Source organism: Ostrinia nubilalis, chromosome 11, assembly GCF_963855985.1.
Source record: "Ostrinia nubilalis chromosome 11, ilOstNubi1.1, whole genome shotgun sequence".
In the NCBI taxonomy this organism is placed as follows: domain Eukaryota; kingdom Metazoa; phylum Arthropoda; class Insecta; order Lepidoptera; family Crambidae; genus Ostrinia; species Ostrinia nubilalis.
Window position 1 is genome coordinate 3,084,465 of NC_087098.1, and position 27,431 is coordinate 3,111,895.

General features: G+C 36.0%; 1 protein-coding gene across 1 annotated transcript in view; it reads left to right on the top strand.

Moving 5' to 3' along the window:
• Window positions 1-501: 501 nt before the first annotated feature.
• LOC135075966 (uncharacterized) overlaps window positions 502-27,431 on the top strand; it is a 67,637-nt gene continuing 40,707 nt past the window's right edge. Inside the window, exons 1-2 of the mRNA XM_063970412.1 lie at window positions 502-631; window positions 23,128-23,421. Coding sequence (XP_063826482.1) covers window positions 23,239-23,421 — 183 coding nt within the window. The 5' untranslated portion in view covers window positions 502-631; window positions 23,128-23,238. The remainder of the gene's footprint in view (window positions 632-23,127; window positions 23,422-27,431) is intronic.

Below are 27,431 nucleotides of genomic sequence, written 5' to 3' on the forward strand. Positions count from 1 at the left end.
TATTGATCGTATTTTGTTATGAGAGGTCATTTAGAACGTATCAATTGTTTAAATAAATAATCCCTCTGCTCGTTTGCCTCCTGTCAGATAAAAAAAAAAACGTTTTTTCAGGACACTACTGTTTTCAAAAAACACTTCTATTGTGCTTCTTTCTAGTTCTGAAAATCGAGTTACATACTTTTTTAATTTTCTGTAACTATAATTTATTAGATTTTTATTAGGTATATTTGAAATAGTTTGGTAGAAATGTAACGTAATAACATACAATTGCTATACAAAATAAAAATGGGATTGTTGCTTTCCACAGCTCTTTAAATGTGACAATTGACTGTGGTGTCAAGCACCCAATTACCCAAACCCGAATGTTTGATATGTATCAACATGAGATTGAGACGGGATGTTGATCATTTTATTAAGAGAATCGCTACCCAGGGCGGAAAAGACCGGTCGCACTTGTTAGGGTTGCCACTGTAACACTGCGCCTCAGTCTGCCTCCGAGAGTCGTGTAGGGCGGGCGCGTCGCCGCCCAACTGTCGACCTCCCGTTCCCCTCTGAAAGTTGTCGTGGACGAACTGTGGGTGTATTGTGATAACTTTGTGTGACTTTCTGTGGTATTGGAGGGATTATTACTGTGAGTATTTTATTTTGTTTACAAAATACGGTTGGTGTAGAAAATATTGTGTTTGGTTATAAGGTTGATTCGATTATAAAGGCTGATTATCTTGCTAGGTGATTTGTATCGTATTATTATTTAAATTACCTTCTTTATAATATCAATCTCGGACATGACGGCTACGATTTAGATTTCACAATTTTATTGTGTATTCATTATGAAATTACAAGACGTAATTGACTGGTCTAGATATAGATAGAATTTGTACTGAAGAACTCAAATGACATTTTTCATAACTATTAAACGGTTTTCAAAAATAGAAAAATTATTTGATAAATGTTATAGGTAATTATGATTTTTATAAATTACCCTTTTTGTGAATAACTGGTAAAAATAAGAACAGCTGTGGCTAAAATAAAACATTATCTACATTACTGTAAGGACCTACATAATTTTTGTACAATACTTAGGCTTTATGAGCAATACTGGCATTTGAAATATTTGGTCTACGATAGTATCTACACTGCTGTGCTGGTGTAAGTAATCCTCAAAATGATGTGACCACAAAGCACCGCTTTTTTATCCAGCCAGTGCCATCTCCTTGAAGTCGTCGGTCCATTGACAGGTGACATGGCATAGTAATTAAAGAAGCGTTGCTTATCATTCTTTTTACGTACACCATCATCATCATTATCATTAATTCAGCCATAGAACGTCCACCGCTGAACTTAGGCCTCCCCCAATGATTTCCACAAAGGCCGGTTGGCCTGCATCCAGCATTCTGCTACCTTTATGAGGTCGTCGTTCCACCTTTTGGTTGGACGTCCTACACTGCGCTTTCCGGTACGTGGCTTCCACTGTAGAACCTTACATACATAAATACACAAAAGAGTATCTATAAATTTAATTTAAGTAGATGGCTAAAAGGGATTCCATTCTTATATCGTGTGAATATATCATACGGGTACGAGTATGACGCTAATGATTTAATTAATTATGCATGGTTCCACAACAAAGAACCACATCCAATGTACTAATAATAATATTATCTAAATGGATAATTTCAATATTAATGTGGGAATTTCCATACACAAATCATCAAACCAGAAGCAACGGTTTGCCGGTTGGTTAACTAATTTCAAAGGGAAACACGCGGAAAAACATCAAGGATAGCACATCAAAGGTAAAGTGTATGAGTATCTTTAAATTGGAATAATTTTGCCATCTGAGTAATATGAAGGCTCCAATTTAAGATTAGGTCAAACGAAATCATCCACCCTTGTGGTTGGGTGATTGGGCCACCTGCCTTAGGACTAAAGGTCCCAGGTTTTCGGGGAATATTTTTGGATTTGGTTGATGATAGAGCTGATGGTAGCGATGATAATAGAGCGGTGAAAAACTAACCGGGCAACATGAAAAGCATTGAGGGAGGCCTATGTTCAGCAGTGGACGTCCTAGAGATGATGATGATGATGATGATGATAGAGCTTGTTCTAAGTCTGCCTGACAGCTACCACCATCTAACCTAAGTCTATTGCCATAACAATAATGTTATAACAGCATTATTGTGTTTCGGCAGTTGGAGGTAAGATAGCCAGTTTTTCTGTGGTTAACCCTTGACGCTCTACCTTCAATAGCTGATTAGCGTATATAATTAATTATGTGCAGCTAAGAATGACTCACGAGTAGTCAGGTAGCACCTACAGTCCTTGGACCTCGCGTAGGTCAATATTGCTATAGTACTACGTGCCGAGCTTACACAAAAATTATAATTGATAAATATTAAATAGAGAATAAATGAAAATCTAAATTATAGGACAAAAATAACTAGGTTCCTATTTATTCTATAAAAATACCTTACAGATTTCTTATTTACAAAAACGAAATCAAAGATTGAACTTCGACTTACAGGTTCAATTCTCAGGTGGAGGACACAGTATAAAATTGCTTTCTATTTTTGTTCTCAGTTTGTTTAGAGATGGAAGAAGCTCAATCAACCTGTTTGTCCAAAGAAATATAATTCCTTGTATCGGACGTTGGCATCCTAGGGGTTAATAGCACGGTGGTGATGTCAGTATTAAGTAACTACTGTCACTCAGTAAAATTAAAAGTTTTAGGCTCAGTTGCACCACCTTATTTTGACCATGACTATACTTTTGACGTTCGTTAAAGTTAAAGTAAGATGGTGCAACCCAGCCTTATAGTCATCTTTTTTGTTTAAGCGACGTCTACTTAAAATCACGCTTATGTCTTCTACACGCGTATGTTTCGAGTAATAGATTGCTTACTTTTTTATTCTTAGAAGGTAAGTACATACTTACATAATAATACTTAGACATAGCAGGTGTGAAATCAACCTGTTTGTCCAAAGAAATGTAATTTCGTGTGTCGGACGTTGGCACCTTAGGGGTTAATAACACGGTCGAAATCTCAGTAGCTACCACACAATAAAATAAAAAGATAATAAAAGTTTTAGAGAAGGCGCACACCGTTGATTTTTCGTCGGCCGATAGTTTAGTCGGGCAGTTGATCAGTATGGGTATGTATGGGAGTGCGCACACTACGCCGATTCGATTTGGCCGATTCTTCATACAATTTGAAATCGGGCACAACTATCGGCCAACTAAAAATCAACGGTGTGTGCCTACTCTTAGAGGCATCGTTTTTGTTTTAGAGACGTGTTCTAATGAAAATAGGCATTTTGTCTTCTACTCGCGTATTTTTCGACTAAAAAGGTGAACCTGCTTATTTGTCCAAGAAATATAATTCCTTGTGTCGGCACCTTAGGGGTTAATAAATGACACCTCGTGATCTCAGTAGTTACTACACAATAAAATAAAAAGATAATTCGTTTTGGTTTTAGAGACGTGTTCTACTGAAAATAGGCCTTTCGTCAACTACTCCCATTTTTATGTTCTCGTTCTCGGATGTATTGTACAAAACAATGCTGAAAAATTTATTCAATCAGTCATAGATTCAAAAGCCAATTCTGCTCGAAGTTGAATAGAGCTTTTTCTGTAATACCTACAGAAAAAAGCTCTTAAGGATCACACATGCACACACTATTATATGGAAATCTGCAAGCTTTCCGGAGATATCTTACTTAATGTACGAGGAAAACCATCGCGAGGAAATTGGTTACTACGCGCATTTCCCGGGAGATGTAACAAAGAAACAGAGTAGCTTGCAAGATTCGTTTTTAATTAAAAAACAATCTACCATTATCCGCCCCAATAGACTTCGGGAATCTTGTAAACCAATAAGGCTAGTAATATTACCGAATAAAACCAATAAGTTCGGTAATATTACCAAATTGTTGTGCACAAACCTTGCAATAATCTAGGAACCTGAGATACAGTTTTGTTTGAATAGATTTTTATTGCTACTCAAGCAAAGAACACAATCCAATTAAAATGTGAGACACAAAACCCGTCAAGACTTTTCAAAAGCGCAATGCTATTGTTAAAAAACTTTAAAAAAAAAAAACAAACAAAGTCTTTATTTGTGAAGCATAGGTAGGTAAATGGTGATTACAACACAATGGTATCACTATGTTCCGCTCAAAGAGCATACACTTTGTTAAAAACGACTAAGTTTAGTAAATTAGAAATTATTATTTGCACAGTTTTACTTTTAATAGAGAAGTCAGCAGGAACTGCATGAATTATTAACACTGTTTTTCTAGTGGCGCAGACTGCACAATAATATTTTATTATCACTGTTCTTCCATCCTAATTATTTGTTTGCTGATGAAGCAATTAAGACGTTACACAAAGGAATACCGTACAAAACTTAAGCACGTTAATTTATGTAGTCGCACGAGCTCACTTGACTAATATTAGATTTAATAGTCCCTGAGGAGTAATTAGCACGTGTACTCAAGACTCCGGTGGGAGCACTACACGTTTCAGGCAAATAACCTGTGGTATAAAGGCTTTTGTGCTTTTGATTTATAGCAGTTTTATGTTTGTCAAACGAGACACGTTATGGCGATACATGCCTGTAACTGGTACACTTGTATACCACTGTCACAAAATAGATAGGTAGTGCTCCTACCGACAATTTGCATACAAAATTCGCTCGGGCAACGCACAGTGCACACGTAGTCGAAGGAACCCGATCGCGTGGCAGGTCACCAATGCGCTGGACCGACCAAGTGAAATCAGCAGTGGGAGACGGCGTATGTGACTGCACCAGACAGTCTGCCAATAGAGAGAGATGGCAGGAAATCGTGCGGAGAGCTGTTGTATCCGCCTCTACAACCGATGTGAACAACGCCTCAACGTGACCACGACCGCTCTGCCAAGAGCGTAACGAATAAGAAGAAGAACGCACACATAGACAACGATCACGGACACGATATCGCCAATAATCGCAAACCAGTCTAAACCAGTGCAAGCGCGGAACCAGATCATCACTAAAAGATGAAATGCAGGCCAAAAGCTTCTCCGTTGTGGATAGGTATATAGAAACTGTCACGAACGCTAACTTGTGTCATGAAATTGGAGTCAGACCTTATGTGCCACCATATTAGTACATCCACAAGGGGGACGGACGACCTCATAAAGGTAGTAAGAAGGCGCTGGATGCATTGTTGGAGGCCTATGTTCAACAATGGACGTCCTGTGGCTGGAATAATGATGATAATTCGGTAAAAAATGATACGATTAACACACTGCACTTATTAATTGCAATTGTTTATTATTAATAAGAAAATTTATTGAAAATTTGACATGTAATGAACATTATGAATAAATTTCTTATTCTTATTCTTATTCTGCTTGATGATCTAAATATCCAAGCGTTAATACAGTACATTAACCAATGAAACCTGTACAACTTTTAGCATTATTCTTTTATTTTTCATACAAACGAGCGATAATAGAAAACAACATGCGATACGGTGATCAGCTCCAAACTTGTGATCCGATGGTATCGTTATTACAGTTTTGTTTTCAATAATTTTCAATAAACGAAACTATAGTTTACACTTTTATGGCTCATAATCACGCTAGCGGCATCATTTATCTCCAGTGACACGTTATTGACCAATTTCATAAAGATACCTTATTATTTTTATATTTTGTTCATTTTATTAAAGGTACTGTTGGTATTTTATTTCGTTCATTCTCTAACATTCCGTCCAATAAGACATTTTTCTTCTAATAACATAAACATTGTTTTACCTACACTCAACATCAAATAAACCGCACCTTCCGCGACGCGAACTTTAAAGATTTTCTTCTGACACAATCATGGTACCCCAACAATATTGGTGTTATTTGAAAGCCCAATAAATATCCTTAAAGAAAAGTACATTTCATTTCTAAATAAATGATTAACATATACCATAAATGTGACTTGAAAATAGACCTCACTTTGGGCTCACCTCTGGGATCAATTAGACCAATTTTTATGGTTATAAAACCAAATAAAGATCTCACGTGTCCTCTTTAACAGATGGATAGCGATTAATCCCAACTTAACAGTTTTATAGTAATAAAAAATGGCTATAGCGTAACTACCTATTTTTTTGAAGAAGTGACTCTGGATCCTTGTAAAGACACATTTTTGCGGTAAAAACCTTTCCTTTAATGAAATGAAGTTTAGAACTAGGCTTTCAAATGGTACCAGTGTTGGTGGGAAGTGGGGATGCATACGTTTGATAAGTGCTTGTCGCGGGAGGTGCGATTTATTTGATGCCGAGTGTATTTCACTTCACCGCGTTTCTCTTTTATTTTTATAGTCTGTAGTCTTCTTCTGTTGTATAATATGAGAGATCGCTTTCTAGCAATAAACATTTATTTATTTTTATTTATAGAACTTTATTGCACAATAAAAATCATACAATGTGTGGACTTAATGCTATTTAAGCATTCTCCTCCAGTCAACCCCTGGGTAATGCAGAAAGCTGTGAGTGTGGTGCAAGTTAAATAAAAATATGAATAAACGCTACATAATATGAAACGTAGTAGACAAATACAATCAGTTAAATGTACTATGAATCTATTATTTACTGCAATTCAATTATTTATAAAATCGATATAATTGTTTAATCAATATTTCAAAGGATATCAAACTCAAGAATTAACTAGTCGAATCATTTCATTAAAATGCCTCTGTGTGACGAACGATTTCTTATTTAAAATAATAATTTTGATTATCCCTTTTTAGCTCCAATCGGGTATCATGTCCTGTTCACCAGTTTCAGCTTTACTACGAAAATACTTAGGAAATAAAGAAAATTTAAATCAAAATAAAAAGGCTCACAACAGTGACTGCGTTTCTTGCGTACTTTATCGTATTGCGTACTGCTTTGTCTTTCTCCTGAAGCAGTGCTAGAGTTAATTCAAAAATATATTGGGATAAAAGCCAACTTACGATACAGAACGAAGCTTTTCATTGATATGAAAAATAACTAGGAAACTGGGGACTTAAAACATTAATAGTTCGACTGAAAATCGCGATAATTGTTCCATGTATCGATTTCTTCTTCTTATTCGTTACGCTCTTGGCAGAGCGGTCGTGGTCACGTTGAGGCGTTGTTCACATCGGTTGTAGAGGCGGATACAACTCTCCGCACGATCTCCCTCCATCTCTCTCTATTGGCAGACTGTCTGGTGCAGTTACATAAGCCGTCTCCCACTGCTGCTTTCACTTGGTCGGTCCAGCGCATTGGTGACCTGCCACGCGATCGGGTTCCTTCGACTTTTTCGTATCGATTTAGAAAGAACATTTTTCAGAATGGGCACGGAATTTTATGTCATACTAACATTTCAGTTCCAAAAATAAAACTGTACGGGCGCATTATAAATGATTTTCTTTATTAAAATATAAAAATTTGATAGCTTATAACCTCACGTGTTTAAGGTGAACATTTTATGAGCTAATTAATGTTAAAAGTTAATTATTCGCGTTAATTTCGTATTAAAATGGACGAACAGGTTATTTCATTCATCAACGTCAAGTTAGCTATGGGATTGAGTGTTTTAATGTGTTCAATTTATTGCTTGCATTTTGAGAGCATTTTACGACAATTTTTATGGACAGTCAGAAAATTCCAAAATAATTTCTGTATTAAATATTTTAGTTAAACAAAAAAAAACCCTCACAGTCATCACCTATTATTTAAAGCCGTTGGTAAGTGTATTGAAGATGGTCCACGGTTATTAATTAGAATTTAGTCTTAATGGAAATAATAACTGCTAGTTTGTCGATTAAAACCTAGATAGACCTCACGGCACAATTCCTCTCGCTCACCATCGATTAATTTTTTTTTGTTTGAAATGAGATTATTATAGCAACCATAAACTTAGTGACTAATATCTTAGTTCAAGTAGGTTGCTTGCATTTTGCATTTGCATTTTGAGAGCATTTTACGACAATTTTTATGGACAGTCAGAAAATTCCAAAATAATTTCTGTATTAAATATTTTAGTTAAACAAAAAAAAAACCCTCACAGTCATCACCTATTCTTTAAAGCCGTTGGTAAGTGTATTGAAGATGGTCCACGGTTATTAATTAGAATTTAGTCTTAATGGAAATAATAACTGCTAGTTTGTCGATTAAAACCTAGATAGACCTCACGGCACAATTCCTCTCGCTCACCATCGATAAATTTTTTTTGTTTGAAATGAGATTATTATAGCAACCATAAACTTAGTGACTAATATCTTAGTTCAAGTAGGTAGTTATCTACATAAACAGTGCAGCAAAATTTTAGGCAAAATAATCCCAGAAATTGATCACTTAGAAGCAGAGTTGCACCATCTTATTTTAACCGTGACCATAACCACAACCGATGTTTTTGTATGGATTTGACAGACTTTTGACGTTTGTTGAAAGTTAAAGTAAGATGGTGTAACCCAGCCTTAGTTTTCACGTACTATTGGGTAACACACTCATATCACGATCAACATCTCCGAGCTATGAATTGACACAATTACATCAGTTTAACGTTTGTGATTCCTCATTCAGTTTACCAAATGAAATTTCCTACAAGTTCACAACGTGCATCGAATCAATAAGTCGCTGTAGCTCCATTATTGCCAAAGCAAAACAGACGCCCTATATTTAGTACGAATAGAACAGCCAATTCATTCCAGTCGTAAAACGTAAAGGTGTTATTATCCAGAAATATGGTGGCGCCAGCTGTCGGCAGCTAAAGGTGCTCGTGTCGTTATAATAGCATAATTCATGGGGCAATAACGCTGAAAGTCGTATAGTGGTCATAAGTTACGAAGAAACAGGACGCGATATGAATCGAATCTTTTCTGATAGGTTATTAAACCTTTGTTTGTCACCAGTCATCCGCTTTGCAATGAACGGAAGTCGAACCATAATTTCGAACTCCGCCTATGTTCTTCTTATTAATTTCGTTGCGGGTCCAATGACAGTTTAACTTTTCCTCTGGACAAACTTGACCTTCATTGGTTGGGTTTTTATGGCGGTCAAGCTGTAGAGTAGATCCTGGCTACACAGGAGTTGCAGCGGTGGGAACGAGAGATGGGAATAGTCCCGATATGAATCAAATGAAAAAGTCGATTTAGATTACAACAGTTGTGTTGTGATGTGTGTGATCTTGTAGATTCGATCTTCATAATGTATAAATCGAAGTCTGTAAAAATCACTACTGGAAATTCAAAATCACACTGGAAGAGAATTGAAAGAAGTGTTGTAGTAAGAAATCGTAGTTATATTTTGCACATTTTAATTAATGTAAGTTTCGAATTGCATTATTAAAACATCTTTCGTTCATAGCATTATTCCTTCTAAAGTTGTAAATTCGCCTTTACAACTTTAGAAGGAATATTGCTATGAACGAAAGTTCATATAAAATACTGAGGGCCAACGTTCATACATAAATCTTGGGAGATACATGCATCAGTTTTCAGATTACTCTTCACTTTAATTGTAGTATCCAGTATACTGGATACAGTTACTCGTAATTAGTTCGATAATGTATCCAAACTTCTTCTTCTGATTTTAAATTCTTCCAAAAAAAGATTAGAAATTCCCACATTTTTAATTATAATTTTTTGGATTCAACAAAAACTGCAGAAAATAAATTACGAGATGAGACGCCTCAAACTGCAAATATTTTTTTTCTAATAATAGAAAATTAATTTTTGGCGTTACATCGACTATTTTAGAACTAGCTGTTCTGAATTTAACCCCGAATGAGATTGCCCGCAAATTTCAGTTGGTCGAAATGTTTCAACCGATCCGAACAAAGGCTTGACTGGAGTGGTTCGGTATAATAAATTATGCTGGATTGTGAACAATAATAACTTTCATTGCGCCTGTTAACGTGCCCTGCTATTGTTGGAATGTCTAATTCATTAATTTGGTTACACAGCTAAGAATTTTGGAACGAAATCTTAACTGAAATCTTAAGCACGGTTGGGAAAGCAACGAATTTGGAGATTATTTATTGTATTCAATTTCGTATTCTGCATGAATGTTAAGCAGGAATTTGGGCCAATTGAAAGAAAAAAAAGGAAGAATTTTTTTTATTCAGAGAAACGAAAAACAATAACATTAACAAAATCAATTGACGGTTCAACGTGCTTTTAAAAAAAATGGTATAAGTAAATTGTGGAATATTAGCCCTGTTAAACCCTTGTGCTACGAGATTATAAATCATCAAATTTTTAAAATTGATTAATTCTGCAAATCGTTATCAATAAAACATTGTTTTTTCAATATTTGTGTATCGTATTGAACTTAGATTTTCGTATAGAAAAGACTACTTTAGTAAACTCCATTAAGCGTTATTATGTTAATTTAGTTTTCAATATTGATCTGAAGTCTACAAAAACATTTTTCCTTAAAAGGGGTTTTAAGGTCATTAGAACAAGAAAAAGGAAAAGTCTGAAAAGTTTTATTAAATTAGGCAAAGAAGTTTATTGAAATTAATGCCCAATAAAGGTCTCCCTTGTTTCTGTAAAGAAAGGACTGAAGTCGTTATTTTATAAGGCCTTAGGAATGCGGCTGTTTGGATTTATTGTCTTATTACAAAAAGGCTTATGTTTATGGAAGCTTTGGTATACTCGTTACTAGACGCAAAATATTAGTTTTTTTTTGTGATTACATCCCGAAAAAGTTATGACTAGGTTTTTTCCTTGATTATTTTTCTGTCATCTGTGTACCTACCATGAGTTTACGTTAGGTGTGCTCGCTAGCGAGTACGTCAAAAATCTCTATGAAGATTTTGTTTCTTGAAAGTAGCCGCTAGGGGCGCTGCACAATATGTCATGCAATTAATGTCATTTTTTTACGCAGTCGCTAGCGAGCACACCTAACGTAAACTCATGGTAGGCACACTGATGTATCTTTATATCTAGTTTTTTTTTATCCACAATGAGGAAGCTCTTGGCCTGATGGTAAGTGATGATCAGGCCGAAGGTGGAAGCGAGCTTCACCCGGAATCCTCAACTACGCCTCCGTAGTTAGTCTGGCTATCTTACCTCTAACTACCGGAACACAACAATGCTGTTAACATTGTTGTTATGGCAGCGGACTTAGGTAATAGTTTAGATTGTCTTTTAGTCTTTTTAAAATTTGTACTCGTAAGGTACTCTCTATCATTTGTAACTTATTAGAAAAAAACAAGACTTTTCTATTAGGAAAATTTCACACCCTTACACAACTAAAAAAATCACTGTATTTATCTGAAAACTAAAATTAAATGCATTGCGTAGTTTAAAAGATCTAAGTTACAACGGGAGCGACTTCGCTCTAAACTACATCCTCCTTATTAATAAAAATTTACACCTGGGATGAACCTTGGATTAAAATCATATTTCCATACAAAATGACAATTTAAGCCAGAGTGCGACTAGGGTGTAACTTTTATATAAGGAGGCATAAGTAAAGATTATCAAACTATGATAAAACCATACTTTATCGCACAGGAAATTGGTCCTAGTCGTAAACACCATCATCAAAGCTTTGAAACTGAGATATAAATAGACAATAAGAGCTCTTATCCCAAACACATCCTAAAGCCACCACTTTGAACAGCACATCAAACACTCGATATAGTCACTCGTATTACCGATATAATGCGATTACGTCGCGAAATACAGGGTGACTTTGAAAACAGTTGCCAAATTTTTAAGAGCGATTCAGGATCAGTAAGATCGATTTATGTGAAGAAAACAATTTCTTTTTTTCATATTTTATTATTTTTATCCACTGCGTGTGGTTTCAAAATTGAGTTACTTCGTTCATAGAAAAATACGCATACACAGTTAACTGCAAAGCTTAATAAATAATTTATTGTGGTATAAAAATACAACGACTCAAATAAATTACGATAAAGTTATATTGTTCTATAGAGTTACTGTTTGCAATTTCACCCTGTATAAATCTTCAATGGAATTTGTGTCTTGAATGTCTTATTGCTACAGATATAGTACCTTGTAATCGATCACGAGTTTAGACATCACAGGTAAATCGAAATCGTATTCTGATATAATAATCTTATCTCTTTTTGCAGTACCTACTTACTTATGCTCTTTATAATAAAATCATACTTATAATTTACCTTCGACAGCATCTTAAAATTACTCTTTTTTTTTTGCATAGTCTCTCCTATTACAAGTACCTACTTACGAGTAAGTTACCACGGTGTTTAGGTTATGAGTATTGCGATTGTGGTCAAATACCTGCCTTGTTATGCAAAAAAAAAAAAATGTCCTGTCACCTGCAGCCTTTTGTATAGCTTAGCGAGCTCTGGCGAGTGATAATAATGACAATAATATACTCTCCAATGCCAGTGGGACCAGCAAATAAAAGTAAATTTGACAGTCCTCATTAAGATAAATTAGAACTCATGGATGAATGATCTTCAATTAAATTGTACCTTTTTTTTTTTTATTCACTTTTTTTTGGAAAAATCATTCACCCAGAATTTCAACTTGTAAAACTTAAAACGAGTGGATCAGAATTCATGGTATCCCTTCTAAAAGATAGTTCTTTTTGGAATTGTGAAGATCCGTATGCGATTTGGAATTTTAATTCTTTGAAAATACGACCTGATTTGCGTCTGTTAGAAAAGGCGTGACTTTTGCACTAGCTTCTGTCTGGTGCTAGTAAGGCCATTTGGGATGACAGCATAGGTCCATTAAAAACTAGCTTAGTGCCTGTCGTAGTTCACATATTGACGGTTTTGTTCTTACAATGAGTAGTATATGCGCCTAGAGGGCATAAGGTAATACCTTAAATCTCTTTCTAGCCTACTACTCAAAATTATGTCGTGATATAACAGAAATTGTACATTTGTAAGGCTGAGTTGCTCCATCCTACTTTGACTTTAACAAAAATCTTTCAGGCTCCATACAAAAAACAACGGTTATCGTTATAGTTACGTTTAAAGTCAGGTAGTGCTACTCAGCCTAAGAATATAATGTTACAGAGCGGTTACTTATTAACAGCCTCGTACATACAGGTCAACAAATAGATAAAACAATATTTCCTTTTTAGATCTATTTTAAGGATATTTCTTTTTAACAAGTTGTTATTTACCATTGATTTAACATGAACAGATCAACTCTATTGCCAAACTCCCGATTCCCAAATAACTATCACTAATGAGTCCTTTGTCAACAAAGCTTTCAAACTACGACTAATGCGATTACCCAATTATAATATACATTATATGCCTTGATAACGTTATATACACGACCTCCTAATCCATCAAACGGTAAGCTCGTAAGTAGTGTTGTAGGAAACTTTAGTCTTGGAGTCTCATTTAATTAAACTTTAGCTGTTTTTGAAGACTCGAGTCTTCAAAAGAGAGAATAAAATGTAGCGCTCAAGTCCTTCAGAATTTTGAGTCTTTTGTACAGTGGCGGCGTAGCATAGGTTAGCACCCGGGGCGGCACCCCCCCCCCCCCCCCCCCCCCCCCGTCGTAAATTATAGCCTAAGGCACCCCAGAATGGCACCCCCTCTGTCATGACATCACGACCGTCCTTGCACATGCAGATGCGTCAGTGAGTACTAATCTGCGCGACTTTGTCACCCCCTGATGCTTGGCACCCGGGGCGGACCGCACAGCTGAAGTTTAAAGTTATTTTATTGAGACAATTTAACTCGCTCTTTGATTTTGTAATCTACCTGATGTAGATTATTTGCGTTTGATGCAATTTAATTGATACACATTTTTATTGTGTGATTTATTTTCAATTAGTAAATACATAAATGGATGACGACATAAAAATTTAATCACCCAGTATTACCTATTATAATACACCAATTCAAAGTAATGATTCAGTTTAGCTCAAATAAATTAAAAGACACAAAAGGACTCGGAAGACTCAAAGGATTCGGATTGTTTCGGATTCATGTAACTAAAGAGTCCTAGTCTTAAAAATCGAGTCTTTTAGTCTATAGACTCAAGTCTCGAAATGAAGACTAAAAGACTCGAGTTGCACATCACTACTCGTAAGACACGCATCCTGTCAGATCTAAAGCCGTGTGAGTGCTTCGAAGATAAGAGGACATCTGCACATACTTAAATCATGTGCTGAGGGAACGTAATCTTTTTTATGGGGGGCTGATTCCTCTTTAATGCAGAACACCTTTTGGTTTGTGAGTTGGGAGGAAATGTGGCTTTTGTGCTGGTGAATTTCATTTATTTTTCAGAATGTGTCTTTGTAGTGACAGACATATGTATTATTATTTTAATTTTAAATAGTTTTGTTCGTAGCTGTAGAACTTGCAAGACAAGTTTACTTTAGTTTGTTTACTTCAACTAGTCATTGAAGTAATAGACAGAATAATGTATGAGTGGTATGAGGATATTATCATGAAATGCAATAGTGCCTAAATAAATCGGAAAGTGGGAGGAAAATGATAAAGTCTTGGTATGATTTAAAAAAACTATTTACATTGCAGTGCACTTGGCTAAGACCAACATTATTAAAACTCTTAAAAACATTCATCTAACCTAAACTCTGAAATTATAATTCATTGGAACTTAAAATGACAAAAATGTGTTTTTACCAACAAGTTTTAATCTGACTTTAAACGAAGCAAACATTTTTATCAGCTCCATCTACATCTCAGTTCTTACCAACTTCAAAAATACCCTCAAAACTTTAAGAAGATAACGCTTAAGAGTCTAAACTGTGCTAAAACTAACTCAAAATATTTTCCAGTGAAGCTTGTTTAAATGCAGCAAAGATTATGTAAACATTCACAGTTGCAAAATTCCAGAGTTCCTTCCCGCATAATGGGGACAGAGTTTGTCTATAAAAACTGGAACACACTGTTTCAGCATTGAAATCACTAACTAAGAGCCAAAGCACACGATGCGTTGCGGCGCCGCACAGAAAAGTTGTTGCCGTATCGCGTGACGCAGGGCCGCACCGCTCGTGTGCCCGCCACAGATATTTCTATGTAAGACGACGCAGCGACACCGCTCCGGCGTTGCACCGCCGCCGCAACGTATCGTGTGCTTTGGGTCTAAGGCCAGTTGTATACTGCGGCGCTTATATTATAAAATATTAAAATGACAGTGCTTCGGTTTGGCTAATGGGCGATGGAGCGTGCTATGCTCGGAGTTTCCCTACGTGATCGAGTCACAAATGAGGAAATACGTGGGAAAATCAAAGTCGCTATACAGCCTTCTATAATAGCACTAGCGGCCGCCCGCGACTTCGTACGCGTGGATCCTGTTTTACCCCCTTTTCCCGAATTTTCTTTGCTATAAACCTCACGGAGCCCGAGACCTTTCCAACGAATGCAAAACCGTGAAAATCGGTTCGTGCGTTCTGGAGTTATAGCGTCAGGGAGGAAAACCCGACTTATTTTTATATAGTAGATTAAGTGGCAGTGGACCGGGCACATTATCTCCGATTTCAAAAAGACTCCAAAACAATTATTAGGAACTTGATGATGACGTCATGCTAAAGTTCACGTGTGATTTTTCATAGTTTTAGCAAGAACCGCAAAAAGACTTCACACAAAGACTTCACACTTTGTCACAAAGCAAAATCCGCGCAACCGAAGTCGCAGAAACTAACAATTTCAAATTAAAACAATATCCGATGTCAAGATGATTAAACAAACCTAATAAGCCTGCAAATGAGTTATTACTCAGTAATACGTTAAATGCATATTCCATTAACCATCGCATAACAATTTCGCAGAAAATTATAACACATTGGGTACAAACAAAGCGAATTATAACTAACATATTGGTATTGTGTATAAATATTTAAGACTGAATCCTCTGAATGGCTATTAAAGTGAAATTTACTTAACCGAGAGCCTTTAGTATTCAGTATTGATAGAAAATCTTTTAATATTCCATTGTTGGCGGTGGAACAGTCGAAACGGGTTTGATAATTGTTTCTTTTAATAACAATCGATTGTTGGAGGGATATCGAGCGGAATATTACTAGCGGCTTGAAAGCTTTGAATTTTAAGTGGATACTTTTGGTAATTATCGTTCAAGGACTGCTTTGTTTGATGATAATGTTTGAATACAAAGTTCATGAATGAAAGATTTTGAACTAATGATATCAAAAGGCTTACTAGTGTCTCCATACTCGTAGCTTAGTAGAAAGAAGGCAAGAAAAAAAATAGTAGAGACAGTACACCGCTTCTGATGTGGTCTAGTGGTACGTGCTTCAGACCCAAGGGTTGGTAAAACTACCTGGTTCAGACCCAGAGGTCCTGCGTTTGATCCCCAATGGGAGTAGACTTTTCTACTCGGTTTGGTTAGTGGTACTAACTCTGTTTTAAATTAAGAATGTACAATCCCATTATCAGCTTTAGAATCAAAAGTTTTAAGATTGATTTTGGCTTTGTAGCCAAAGGTTCTGCGATAGTTCTAATACCAACGTAACAAAGTCGGCAGCCCCAAAAAAGTCCCTAACCCAGAATGTCGTATATTTCTAATACCTAATATATCCTTGTTTGTTGTACGCGAAAAACCATTCCGACCAACATTATACACTTGTAGCCTTCGCTTTGTGCTCTTTACGTGAATAGTGCACCATTTATTTGCCCCGGGTACTTAATGCTTGGAGTAAGGAAACTCCGTTTTGAGGTTTTAGTCTGAGAAAGTCCTGGCCAGTCCACTTTTCATATTATTTTAAAAAGTGCTATTTCTGAGTTATGTACCTTTTAAGACCGTTAGTTTTGAGAACTTTGGTACTAGAGAACTAGACTAAGGCTGAGTTGCACCATCTTACTTTAACTTTGACAAACGTCAAAAAACTGTCAAACTCCATACAAAATACGCCAGTTATCGATATAGTTACGGTCAAAGTTAGGTGGTGCAACTCAGCCTAACTAGTGCTAACAGTAGATTTTAATTTATGTCTTTTATAGGTCGAAATTAATGAGTGAAGCTTACGTAAAGAATGTCTAGAAGTTTTTAAATACCTTTTTGTCTTTCTCTATTTCAAAAGAATGGACCTGAAAGTTTGACCATAAAACTTAATATCTAAAAGAATACTTATCAAAAGAAATTATATTGATTATAGCTCTATTGGAGGACGCCTTTCAACTATTTTATTAAACAAGGTTTACTAAAAACAGTTTTTAAAAGATAAAACAAAAAAAAACTAAGCAGTTAATACTGTAGCACTTCAAAAAGTTATTTAATTGTAAGTAAAATTTTACAATGAAAAAGGTATTGTCTGATTTGTGACAGAAAATAATGGTAAATGGGAATTTAATTTCTAGCAAAATTCACCAAATAATATTGCGAGATAAAACCCGCATACAGTACAATTATCTAGTAACAACTAATTAATTTACATGATTAATTTAAATTAAGCAAATCTGTGTAATTTTTACAATAGAAAGACAGAAACAGTAGCACTACTTCGTCGCTATATTTTAAATCCGTAACATTGTTTGTATGAATATTTTTATTTCACCTCACACTTATATTTCGATGAATTTCGCTGCTGAAATAAATCTTAATGTGACTAATGCACGTTTCTGAAAATTTGTAATTACTTTTTCTAGGATTTAAGCATAATTGTATTGAAAAAGACAAGCTTTTTTAACCGTCTTAAAAAAGGAGAAGTTTTATTTTAGAGATATTATAAAAATCCACAACGTAAACAAAAACTGGGTCAAAACAAAAACGCGTCTGAAAGTAGAACAAAACTTATTGACGTCCAATCGACATTATCGAATTGAATAATTGAATGTGACGTGCACTGGAAGTTCCACTTAGGACCGGCCAACTTCTCCAAGTATAGTTGTGTATGGCTCAAACGTAATTACTGGCTGAATTAGTTATTACACTGGAGACATGGTAAAGCACATTTCAGGCTTGGACATTGTAATAGGTTTGGATGGGAGTTAAGGTGAAATTGTCTTTGTAGGTCTAGCAAAAACGTTTTATTGGAACCGTTATCAAGAATACTTTATTTCTTATTAAACGTCTAATATTTCATCATCATCATCATCATTATTTCAGCCACAGGACGTCCATTGCTGAACATAGGCCTCTCCCTATGCTTTCAATGTCGCCCGGTTGGTAGCGGCCTGCTTCCAGATCCTACCTGCTACCTTTATGATGTCGTCAGTCCACCTTGTGGGTGGACGTCCCACGCTGCGTTGCGTCCGCGTTTTAATTGCGTTTACATAATTATTTACAGAACCTTGCTGTCCCATTGACCCTAAATTCTGGCCTGAATGCAGGCTTACCAACCGGCCAATCTGAAAATCATTGGCAGTGGACGTCCTATGGCTGAAATAATGATGACAAAAAAAATAGTTTTGAGCAGTTTTTTCATTACGAATAGGGAGTCAATTATTAAAACTGGCAAAATATTTTAATGACGAATAAACACAACATTTTTCTAAGGCACTTAAATTGCTGTTATTTTGTATCGGCAACTCGAAATAACTCTGGTTTAGACTTTATGTGAACATACTTTATTCACGTCTGTTACAATAAATTATTCTCTTATCTTTTAGTTCACAAAATGAGGGCTCCATATGAAATGCTTTAGAAAACCAAAACGCAAATATGAGAGACTGTAACAAAATAAACGAAATATTTTGGAGCAAGATATGCATTTATACTGCTTATTAGTTTTGTTACGAGTACATTTGGGTTTCGTTTGAAGGTGGAATTTTACAAAGATTCCCGCATCTTTATAGAAACAATACACAAGTGGTATATTCTGTGGTAGTTTTATCGGTAGTTGGGTAACTTAGTAGTATTTGTAACGTTTGAAAAATTCTGAGGTTTTGAAAGTTTTTTCAAATGTTTTTGATGTACAGTTTTAGTAAGATTGATAGTGATAGAATAGTGTGTATTGTAACAAGGTCTAAGAACATTTTATTCAACTATCTATGTCATTGCCTTGTAATCGACAAAATCGATAATTTGAATCAAATTAGAATTATTATACTTTAGATTTTTTGCCTCTTCTATAGAATAAAAATAATACATTAAATGCATATTTACGACAATAGTTTTTGATTTTAACATTCGTTAGTATTATGAATGATCGCAATGATTCTTGGCAATAATCATTATGGATTTGTGAAATAGGCAACTTTATTCTTGTAAATAAACTCCCTTTTGATTCACTTGACATTTCTGGAGATCAAAATTGAAGCGATTTTAATAAATATTTACTAGTCAGTCTGAGTATTTAATACGTTTAAACTTAACAAATAATGAGAACCTCTTCCTTTTGTTGAAGTCGGTTAAAAACGAAAGCATACTTATGCTTAATTATACAAAAATATTTCAAGGCTTCATAACAATAATTATGTAACTTATATGACTTATCATCAGCGTATAATATCGCTGTATTTTCAGCCTGATACTATCGATCTACTTACGGTTCCACTAGCGAGATAAGACTGGCATAACAACACTCCATAATAATAAATTGTCGTTATAAAATAGCATCTATTACGATTGCATAAGGCGCTACAGTCTCTACGATGTAGCCGTCTATCTACAAAACATGTTTTTTAAGCTGATTTTTATTTTTTCTCTAGTGCCAGTGTGCTATAGCAGTTTTTTTTAAATGGTATTAAATATTTTCTGAAAGTTCATGACTGTGTTTTGTTTTCTGTGGTGCCAGTGTGAAGCCTCCCGTGAACAGGCTTTTAGTTGGCCGATAGTTTAGTCGGGATGTTAATCAGTATGGACATGTATGAAGTGCGTACATTACACCGATTTGGTATCGGCCGATTCTTTATACAAAATGGAAACCAACCAAAACTATCGTCTGACTAGGTCTAATAGTAGAGATATTTCAAAAATGTCGTTCGTTCGTTCGTTTCAGCCGAAAGACGTCCACTGCTAGACAAAGGCCTCCCCCAAGGATTTCCACAAATACCACGACCTTCACCAGATCGTCGTTCCACCTAATGGGAGGCCTGCCCACGTCTTCCGGCTCGTGGTCGACACTCAAAAACTTTCCTGCCCCAGCCCAGCGGCCATCAGCTCTACATGTCCCGCCCACTGCCACTTGATTTTAGCAATTTAGCGGGCTATGTCAGTCACTCTGGTTCTCCTACGGATATCCTCATTTCTGATTCGATCACGCAGGGAAATTCCGAGCATAGCACGCTCCATCGCCCTTTGGGTGACCTTGAGCCTTCTTATGAGGCCCATAGTAACGACCACGTCTCTCTCTTTCTTCATCCAATTTGGAAACCAAACTATCGGCCGACTAAAAGGTCTTATAGTAAAAATATTTCAAAAATGTAATAAGTATAATTTTCGAAAGCCCTGAAGAATTGTAAATTGCAGACTGCAATTGCTTTTTACATCCGCCCGCTGTGCGATTTCCCGCATTCATTGCAGTCTACTGAGCACAGTCACGACTCAGTGGTTATATTCGACGTAATGTATCAAAAATTAATTTTCTGCCCGAGTACTAATAGGGCTTTATTAGCACTTTGATAAATACTTAATGACGTCCTTTGTGACGTAGGTATTTGGTATGCGGGTCGAAGTTACGTATTGAAGACGGAACTTTCCACTATCGTTAGATGGAATGGAATGATGAGAGGCAAATTCAAGGTGCTACGAGTTAAGAAAGGAAAATCAATATCTTGGTAAAACATGTTGTAAACCTGTTAAAACTGTAAGACCAAATCATGTTGCTCTGTAATATATTTTATCTTTATCTTTTATCAAAGGATTTTTTTTTAATTTATTTAAAATAAACATCTTTGACTCGTATTTAAGCAATAGTAATTTTTTTTTACAAAACAAAATTATGGTATTTGTAAAAAAAAATATCAATTAAAATATCCTTTATAACCCAATTTTATTGGATAAAGGCAAAAGGTTTTTCTGGAAGTGTATTCGTTGAATTAAATTTGAGATACAGCTCTTTACGTAATCAAAAAGTAATAATTATTGGCTATTGGTAATTAATATATTATTATTTTTTCTTTGTAAACCGAAACTCATTTAAGCTGCTCACCGTAATGTAAGTTAAAAATTAACTGTTGCAACTTGAACGAGTTTTCCGCCATTCGTAAAGAACTGCGGTCATCAGAAACAAATTTTCCGGCCCACAGCTAATATGTGCACTCGTTAACCATTCGACGCTTGTTTTCGAACGATTAATAATCATCTCCACGTGTGTTGAACTGGAAACGATCGGTTTACGTTGGAAAATCACGCTTTTGATCGCGAGCTTCAAAGGTTAAATCTATATTTTGACTAATACTGTTTAACAGCTGTCAAACGGAGCGTCATGCCGGCAGTTTCGTTTGTTGTTTCAGTTTGGGATTCATAAATCCAAAGTCATTCTTGACGTTACAATATCGATAGGATTACAACAAAACATTAGCAACAAAATTGACAAAGAAGTAACCTGTAGGCCTATGCTGCGCGCCGCAATAAGCGGTTATCACGCCATTTTATCGATTTTGGCCATACCTTTTGATGTCGATAAAGTATATCACGGCGCGCATCATAACCCGGCTGTAATATGTCTTTTTATAGTCAGATCATCATTATTTTTAACTTTCTAGAAGCTGAGATTGTCAGCTTACTAGCAATTTTTTGGTACATGTATTCCTCCACCAAGCTAGTCAAAACAAGCAATCTCCCGCTTCTTCAACTAGTGATTGCCAATTGCCTCTATCTTGAAGTAATTTTTCCATCAGTTGAGGTCGTTCTGCACTACGTTTACCAAGCTATCACTGTTCGAGAACCCATTATAACTTAACTTATCATTTAATCAGCATTACAGCAGCTTTTTTACCTAAAAATAAAAATAATGACTTACAAATTAGTAACATCTTCCCTTTTAGATTTGTTAATAAAATAAAATTGCAGTTAGATCAGTCATTTTACAGATCATCAATCACATTTAAAAGTTCATGTTAAAATACGCCTGTTCAATTACTTCCTTTTACCCATTAATAATATTTAATCTTACTTAGCGGGGAAACGGTTAAATTATAATTAAATATTTTGAATAGAGCCTTTAACGTATTAATGACGTCAACCTTAATTTAGCTATTCGTGAGGGTAATGTGTAATTAAGGAGTAATTAACGCGTAATTTGTTAATAAAGACACATTGCTGAGGAAAACTCTCTTGAGAATGATTATGACAAATATCGATATGTATTAGTGTCATAATTATGTAAGGAAATAAGGAAAAGCTTACAAAATATATTGTTACCTCAAATGATATTGTGCTGTGTATATTATTCCCAAGTAAATAAAATAAAAGTTATGCTGCTTCTAAAAAACAGTACTTCCTAAATTTTGGGTTTATTTTTTAGTAACAGTTAACTGTTTTAAAATATGAACACATAGGTACACATAATTAATAAAAGCACATACTTACACGAAGTAATATTATTTTGTGCCGTTTCTAAGAATCTAACCCAGAACCCCCGAGAAATCCTCTAACCGCTAAGCCGTCCTCCGAACGACTTACACAGATAAACAACATCTCATCCCAATTCATACAAAATGTAAATCTTGTCGCAACTCTTAATTTAAAATGCCAAAACCACCATAAAAAGTAAATTGGGATTCCTGTTTGACCTCTCGTTCCAGTATTCCAGTCACGTACTTTAAATAAGTTAATTCAAATCGCGGCAACAAATAATAAAGTCCGTAAATTAAAGATGGCTGAATATTTTTGCGCGGGAAAAGTTGTACACAGTAATTTATTACGGAGTTTCGTCCGGTTGAACAAAAATCTGGTTTTTAACTTCTAGGGATGCCGAAATACGAATACATTAATATGTATGAGGAACGAAACCATGGTCGATCTATTTTAATGATTCAATTTATTATTTATCTTTAGTGCTTATGACGCAATTATTAATTTAAAAACTTTCTGTGACGTTTAAAAAGTTACAAATAGGTACACGAATTTTGTTGTAAAAATTATAACAGATAATACTGGCATATAAGGATACGGTTACCATTAAAAAAGATCCATGAGCATTGTTAATAAGAAAAAGTAATTCAACGGTGATTAAATTTTGATTGAAGAACACGTTCTAATTCGTTTTTCTTTTGTTTCAGACAAAGATGCAAAGCAGAAAACGGCAGAGGAAGCGGAGAGCGAAGATCAGTGTTGTGCGATGAACGTGACATTCGATAATGTAACCAAACGTTTAGAGGATAGGTGTCAAAATGGCTTACTGTCCGACCATGGGCAGAGTGTCAAGCAAGGATTTAGTAGTGGTAGTTCTGTTTTTGTGCCGAACGATAGTGTGCGATGGACAATGCCCGAAGTATGCGGAGAAACCGTTGGAGACGCGAGTCCAAGATGCTTCTATAGTGTTTAGGGCGGTGGTAGTTCAGACACATTACTTGGTAAGTAATCTATTTATTTAAACTTTTGCACTGAAATAGTACAGTGGCGGACATAATGCCCGGTGGCATTCTTTCAGTCAACCACAGGTCTAGCAGAGAAAAATAGAATTTAAGTTTCTTTCATAATTTAGCCTTGTGCTATCTGTCCAGTGGTTTTTGTGTAAACAAACATCTATCATATAAACTTTTTATCATAATTTTAAACCTATTTCACAGTTGACTAATATTGACGCGGGTAGAGTCGTGGTCAAAAATTTGTTCTTTATTAACTTACTGAACTTTGTTGCGTATATTTTGGCTTGCCAAAGAATGTATAGTTCAGCATTTCCCGGAAAATGTGTACAATATCAAGTGGGAAACATCAGTAGAGCTTTCTACTGGTAGAAATTCACAATCTCAGATTTTATCTTCTATTTACTTAAAAATACTTGCTTTTCGGTATGTCTAAAAAAATCATTCAATTTCAATAACCGTAATAAAAATAATATAATATATTTTTCCCTGCATCTATCAAAGTAGATGTATAAAGCGCGAAAAAGTAATGAAGAGACAGACAGTGTTGTTACTTTTGCACACCAATCGCATTTACCTACTTATTACTTAAAAAAATCTTTGAGTGTTTGCTTAAATAAGAATTTAAACTTGATTTAATCTGTACCACATCCACGAGTAGAGGTCAGTGTGTAATAGTTTTAGGCCAAACGACCCCAAACTCTAGACATAATACAAACTTGCTAAACTTGAAACTAATTGTAAATATAAGCTCTTCAAACTAAAAACAGTTTTTCTCTTGACATAAAGTTGTAGTTTCTTCTACCACTTCTCGGTACCAGTTGGATATCTTTCCTTGAAGTGGTGATAGGCCAAACTATAATAATATTCGGAACGTACCTTGAAAAAGGTATCTTAACCGCCTCTGTGGTCTAGTGATAAGACCACCTGCTTCAGACGCAGAGGTCCCGGGTTCGATTCCCAGTGGGGGCAGATTTTTCTGTTCGGTTTGGTTGGTGTAGGGCTTGTTATAATTCCGTCTGGCTAGCTACCACCATCTTATCTAAGTCTGTCGCCATAACAACAATGTTAACAGCATTGTTGTGTTCCGGCAGTTAGAGGTAGGATAGCCAGTTCCTCCGTGGTTGAGGATTCCGGGTGAAGCTCGCTTCCACTTTCGGCCTGATCATCACTTACCATCAGATGAGATACAGGCCAAGAGCTTCCTCGTTGTGGATAAAAAAAATCTTCGTTATTCGTTCGTTTCAGTCAAATGACATCCACTGCACGACAAAAGCCTCCCCCAAGGATTTCCACAACGACTAGTCCTTTTTTTTTTTCTATGCCGCTGCTCGGTCAGCTCTGCTGATCAGAGAAGTACCGAGAGCGGCCCTCCAAAGAATGGGCCCGGGCAAACGCCCCACCAGCCCCCACCTGTGGGGGTCAAATGCCTCGACGGCCCCCGGCCCACTCAATTGTGGGTTACGGGTTGCCCGACAGGCCCGCCGAGTTGACGAGACCTGCCGCGCAGGTGAGAAGTTAGCCGCCCGCGTGAACAGACCACGCGGACGTTGCCCAGGGTGCACCACGAGGAGGTCCCTCACCATCGCACCCCACAACGACTAGTCCTGCGTTACCCGCATCCAGGTACTTCCCGCAACCTTCACCAGATCGTCGGTCCACCTAATGGGATGCCACGCACGAAAAAGGCCTGATAATAATGAAGAATTGATTCCTAATCATACTAACAAAGAATTATAATTTAAACTTGAATCGCTGTAGTAACGTACTATATTACTTTTAATGGGTAGGTATGGATAGGTTTGAAATCATCTATCAACTGAAAGTCATTAAACGAGTGCTTTATAAATATAAATACCCCTGAAAGTGTTTGACAGCCCGATATTATGTTTATTTTAGTCCTACCCACAAATAAATCAACACAATGCCAAAACCGCACATTTTCAATCCAGTCAGTGTAACATTTAACGCGCTAAAAGGTTTTACTCAAAATAGGCTTAAATCAGTAATATAGTGAGTAGGTACTAACTTGAGTCTTTGGTAAATGCAATGAAAGCTAGTCCGCTAGTCCCTATGCGTACAGTACGAGTAAGCAAGTCTATTTGATTTTCTGAAGTGTTAATGGTATATTAAGTCTGATAAGTACGAGTAAATAAGAATTTTGTCCTCAGTTGTTACCAATAGAAGATTACCAGACTATACCTTATTCTGTATGCTAGTTTATTTTCTATGACAAATTATATTTTGGCGTGTGCATTTTAAATGAAAATAAGAAAGTAACTACCTGCTTCTGCAGTGGTGACTATTTAATGAAAATACTAGTTTTAAGAAAATCTCCAATCGTTTCAACCAATAATGCCGTCCATTGCAGGACAAAAGCCTCCCCACGAATTTCTACAACGCCCAGTCTTGCGCTGCCCGCATCCACATGCTTCTCGCGATCTTCAGTAGACGGTCGGTATACGGAGTGGGAGACCTGCCACACTATGTTTTCTGGCCATATGAAAATTTCCAATCAGGTTTTAAATACCGTAATAGGTTTTTATAATTATCACTATCGCTACATTTTCGATCAGCCTCAAATATTTGCATTCCACGCCAAGTGTCAGTGAGTCCTCACTCAAATATCGTATCAAATTATACGTCGAACATTAAAACAAACTCAATTCCCAATTTTAATTAAATGCAAATTTCATCGCTCAGTTCAGTATAAAATGATTTTGAACGTGTATTACTGCGGTTCCGAATTGGATTCCGCAATCAGAGTTACCGCACTTTGAAATCTGTGTAAATGTTAAGCTGCGCGAGAGAGGATTGGGTTTGAAATGTTTGTTAGGGTTAATTCCCAAGGAAATATCCTGTTTTTTGCAGGATCCCGTTTATTACTATATTAGTGTGTTTCTAGGTTATATAGGATCTTTGTCTGGCATTTCCCCTTTAAGGGGAAGGTTGAGGGCACAAGAGCGCCCGGCAGGTCGCCCCTGCGCTTGACTGACCAGGTCAAAACCGCACTCAATGGTCCACTCCACGAGCGCACAAGAAAGGCTACAGTGCGGGAGGAATGGCGACGGATTGTGAGGCTTGCCACCGGACCTGGTGTGACGACCACGACCACTCTGGCAATAGTGTAGCGATGAAGAAAAAGATTAATACGAACATTCATTCGAATATCTTGTTTGCAGTGTCCCGCAAAAAACTGATCCGTTCGAATTTGTAATTGGAATCTCAGGCACATTATGACGTGTGTGTTAACACGACAGTCCAACTTTTGGGATCCAGCAATGCAGAATCCCGCAAAAATAGACTGGTCGTGTAAACAGTTCCTGCAAAAAACGGTATGTTTTTGTGAGAACAAGGCCTAAATGTTAACCGGCTGCGCGAAAGAGGATTGGATTTGAATGTTTGTTACTGCGGTTCGATTTCGGTTCTTTTGTTTCTTCCATGATTGTAATTGGAGGATTGTGGCTTGGGTAATCCAGTTTTTTTTCGGCACGGGCTGTTGTTGTTCACTTTTTGAGATTAAAAAGACATAGGTAGATATTGGGTTTTTAATATTGGGGTAAGATGGAGAGAAATTGCGATATGTAAAATGAAAATTAAAACTTGTAGTATTTAAGAAACTGAGGTTAAACCATTGGTCAATAGCTCTACTTTATCGTAATTAAATAAGTAAAACTTTTTTAAAGTAAAGAACTTTAGAGCGACATATTAATTTATTATGATGACTGAAGATGATAAAATTTAATTATTGTTTCTTTAACATGATTACTGAGCCCATGACATATTATATACATTTGTGTGCATGAACATTTGTTTGTATTAGACTGGGTGTTTCTATGTATTTACAAAAAAAAAAGTATTTAAGTATGTTTATATCCGTTGTCTAGTACCCATAGTACAAGCTTTGCTTAGTTTGGGACTAGAAGCCCTGTGTAAAATGTCAAAGGATATTTTATTTATTTTTATTTATTTATTATTCAGAAACTAAAATAAGTTTT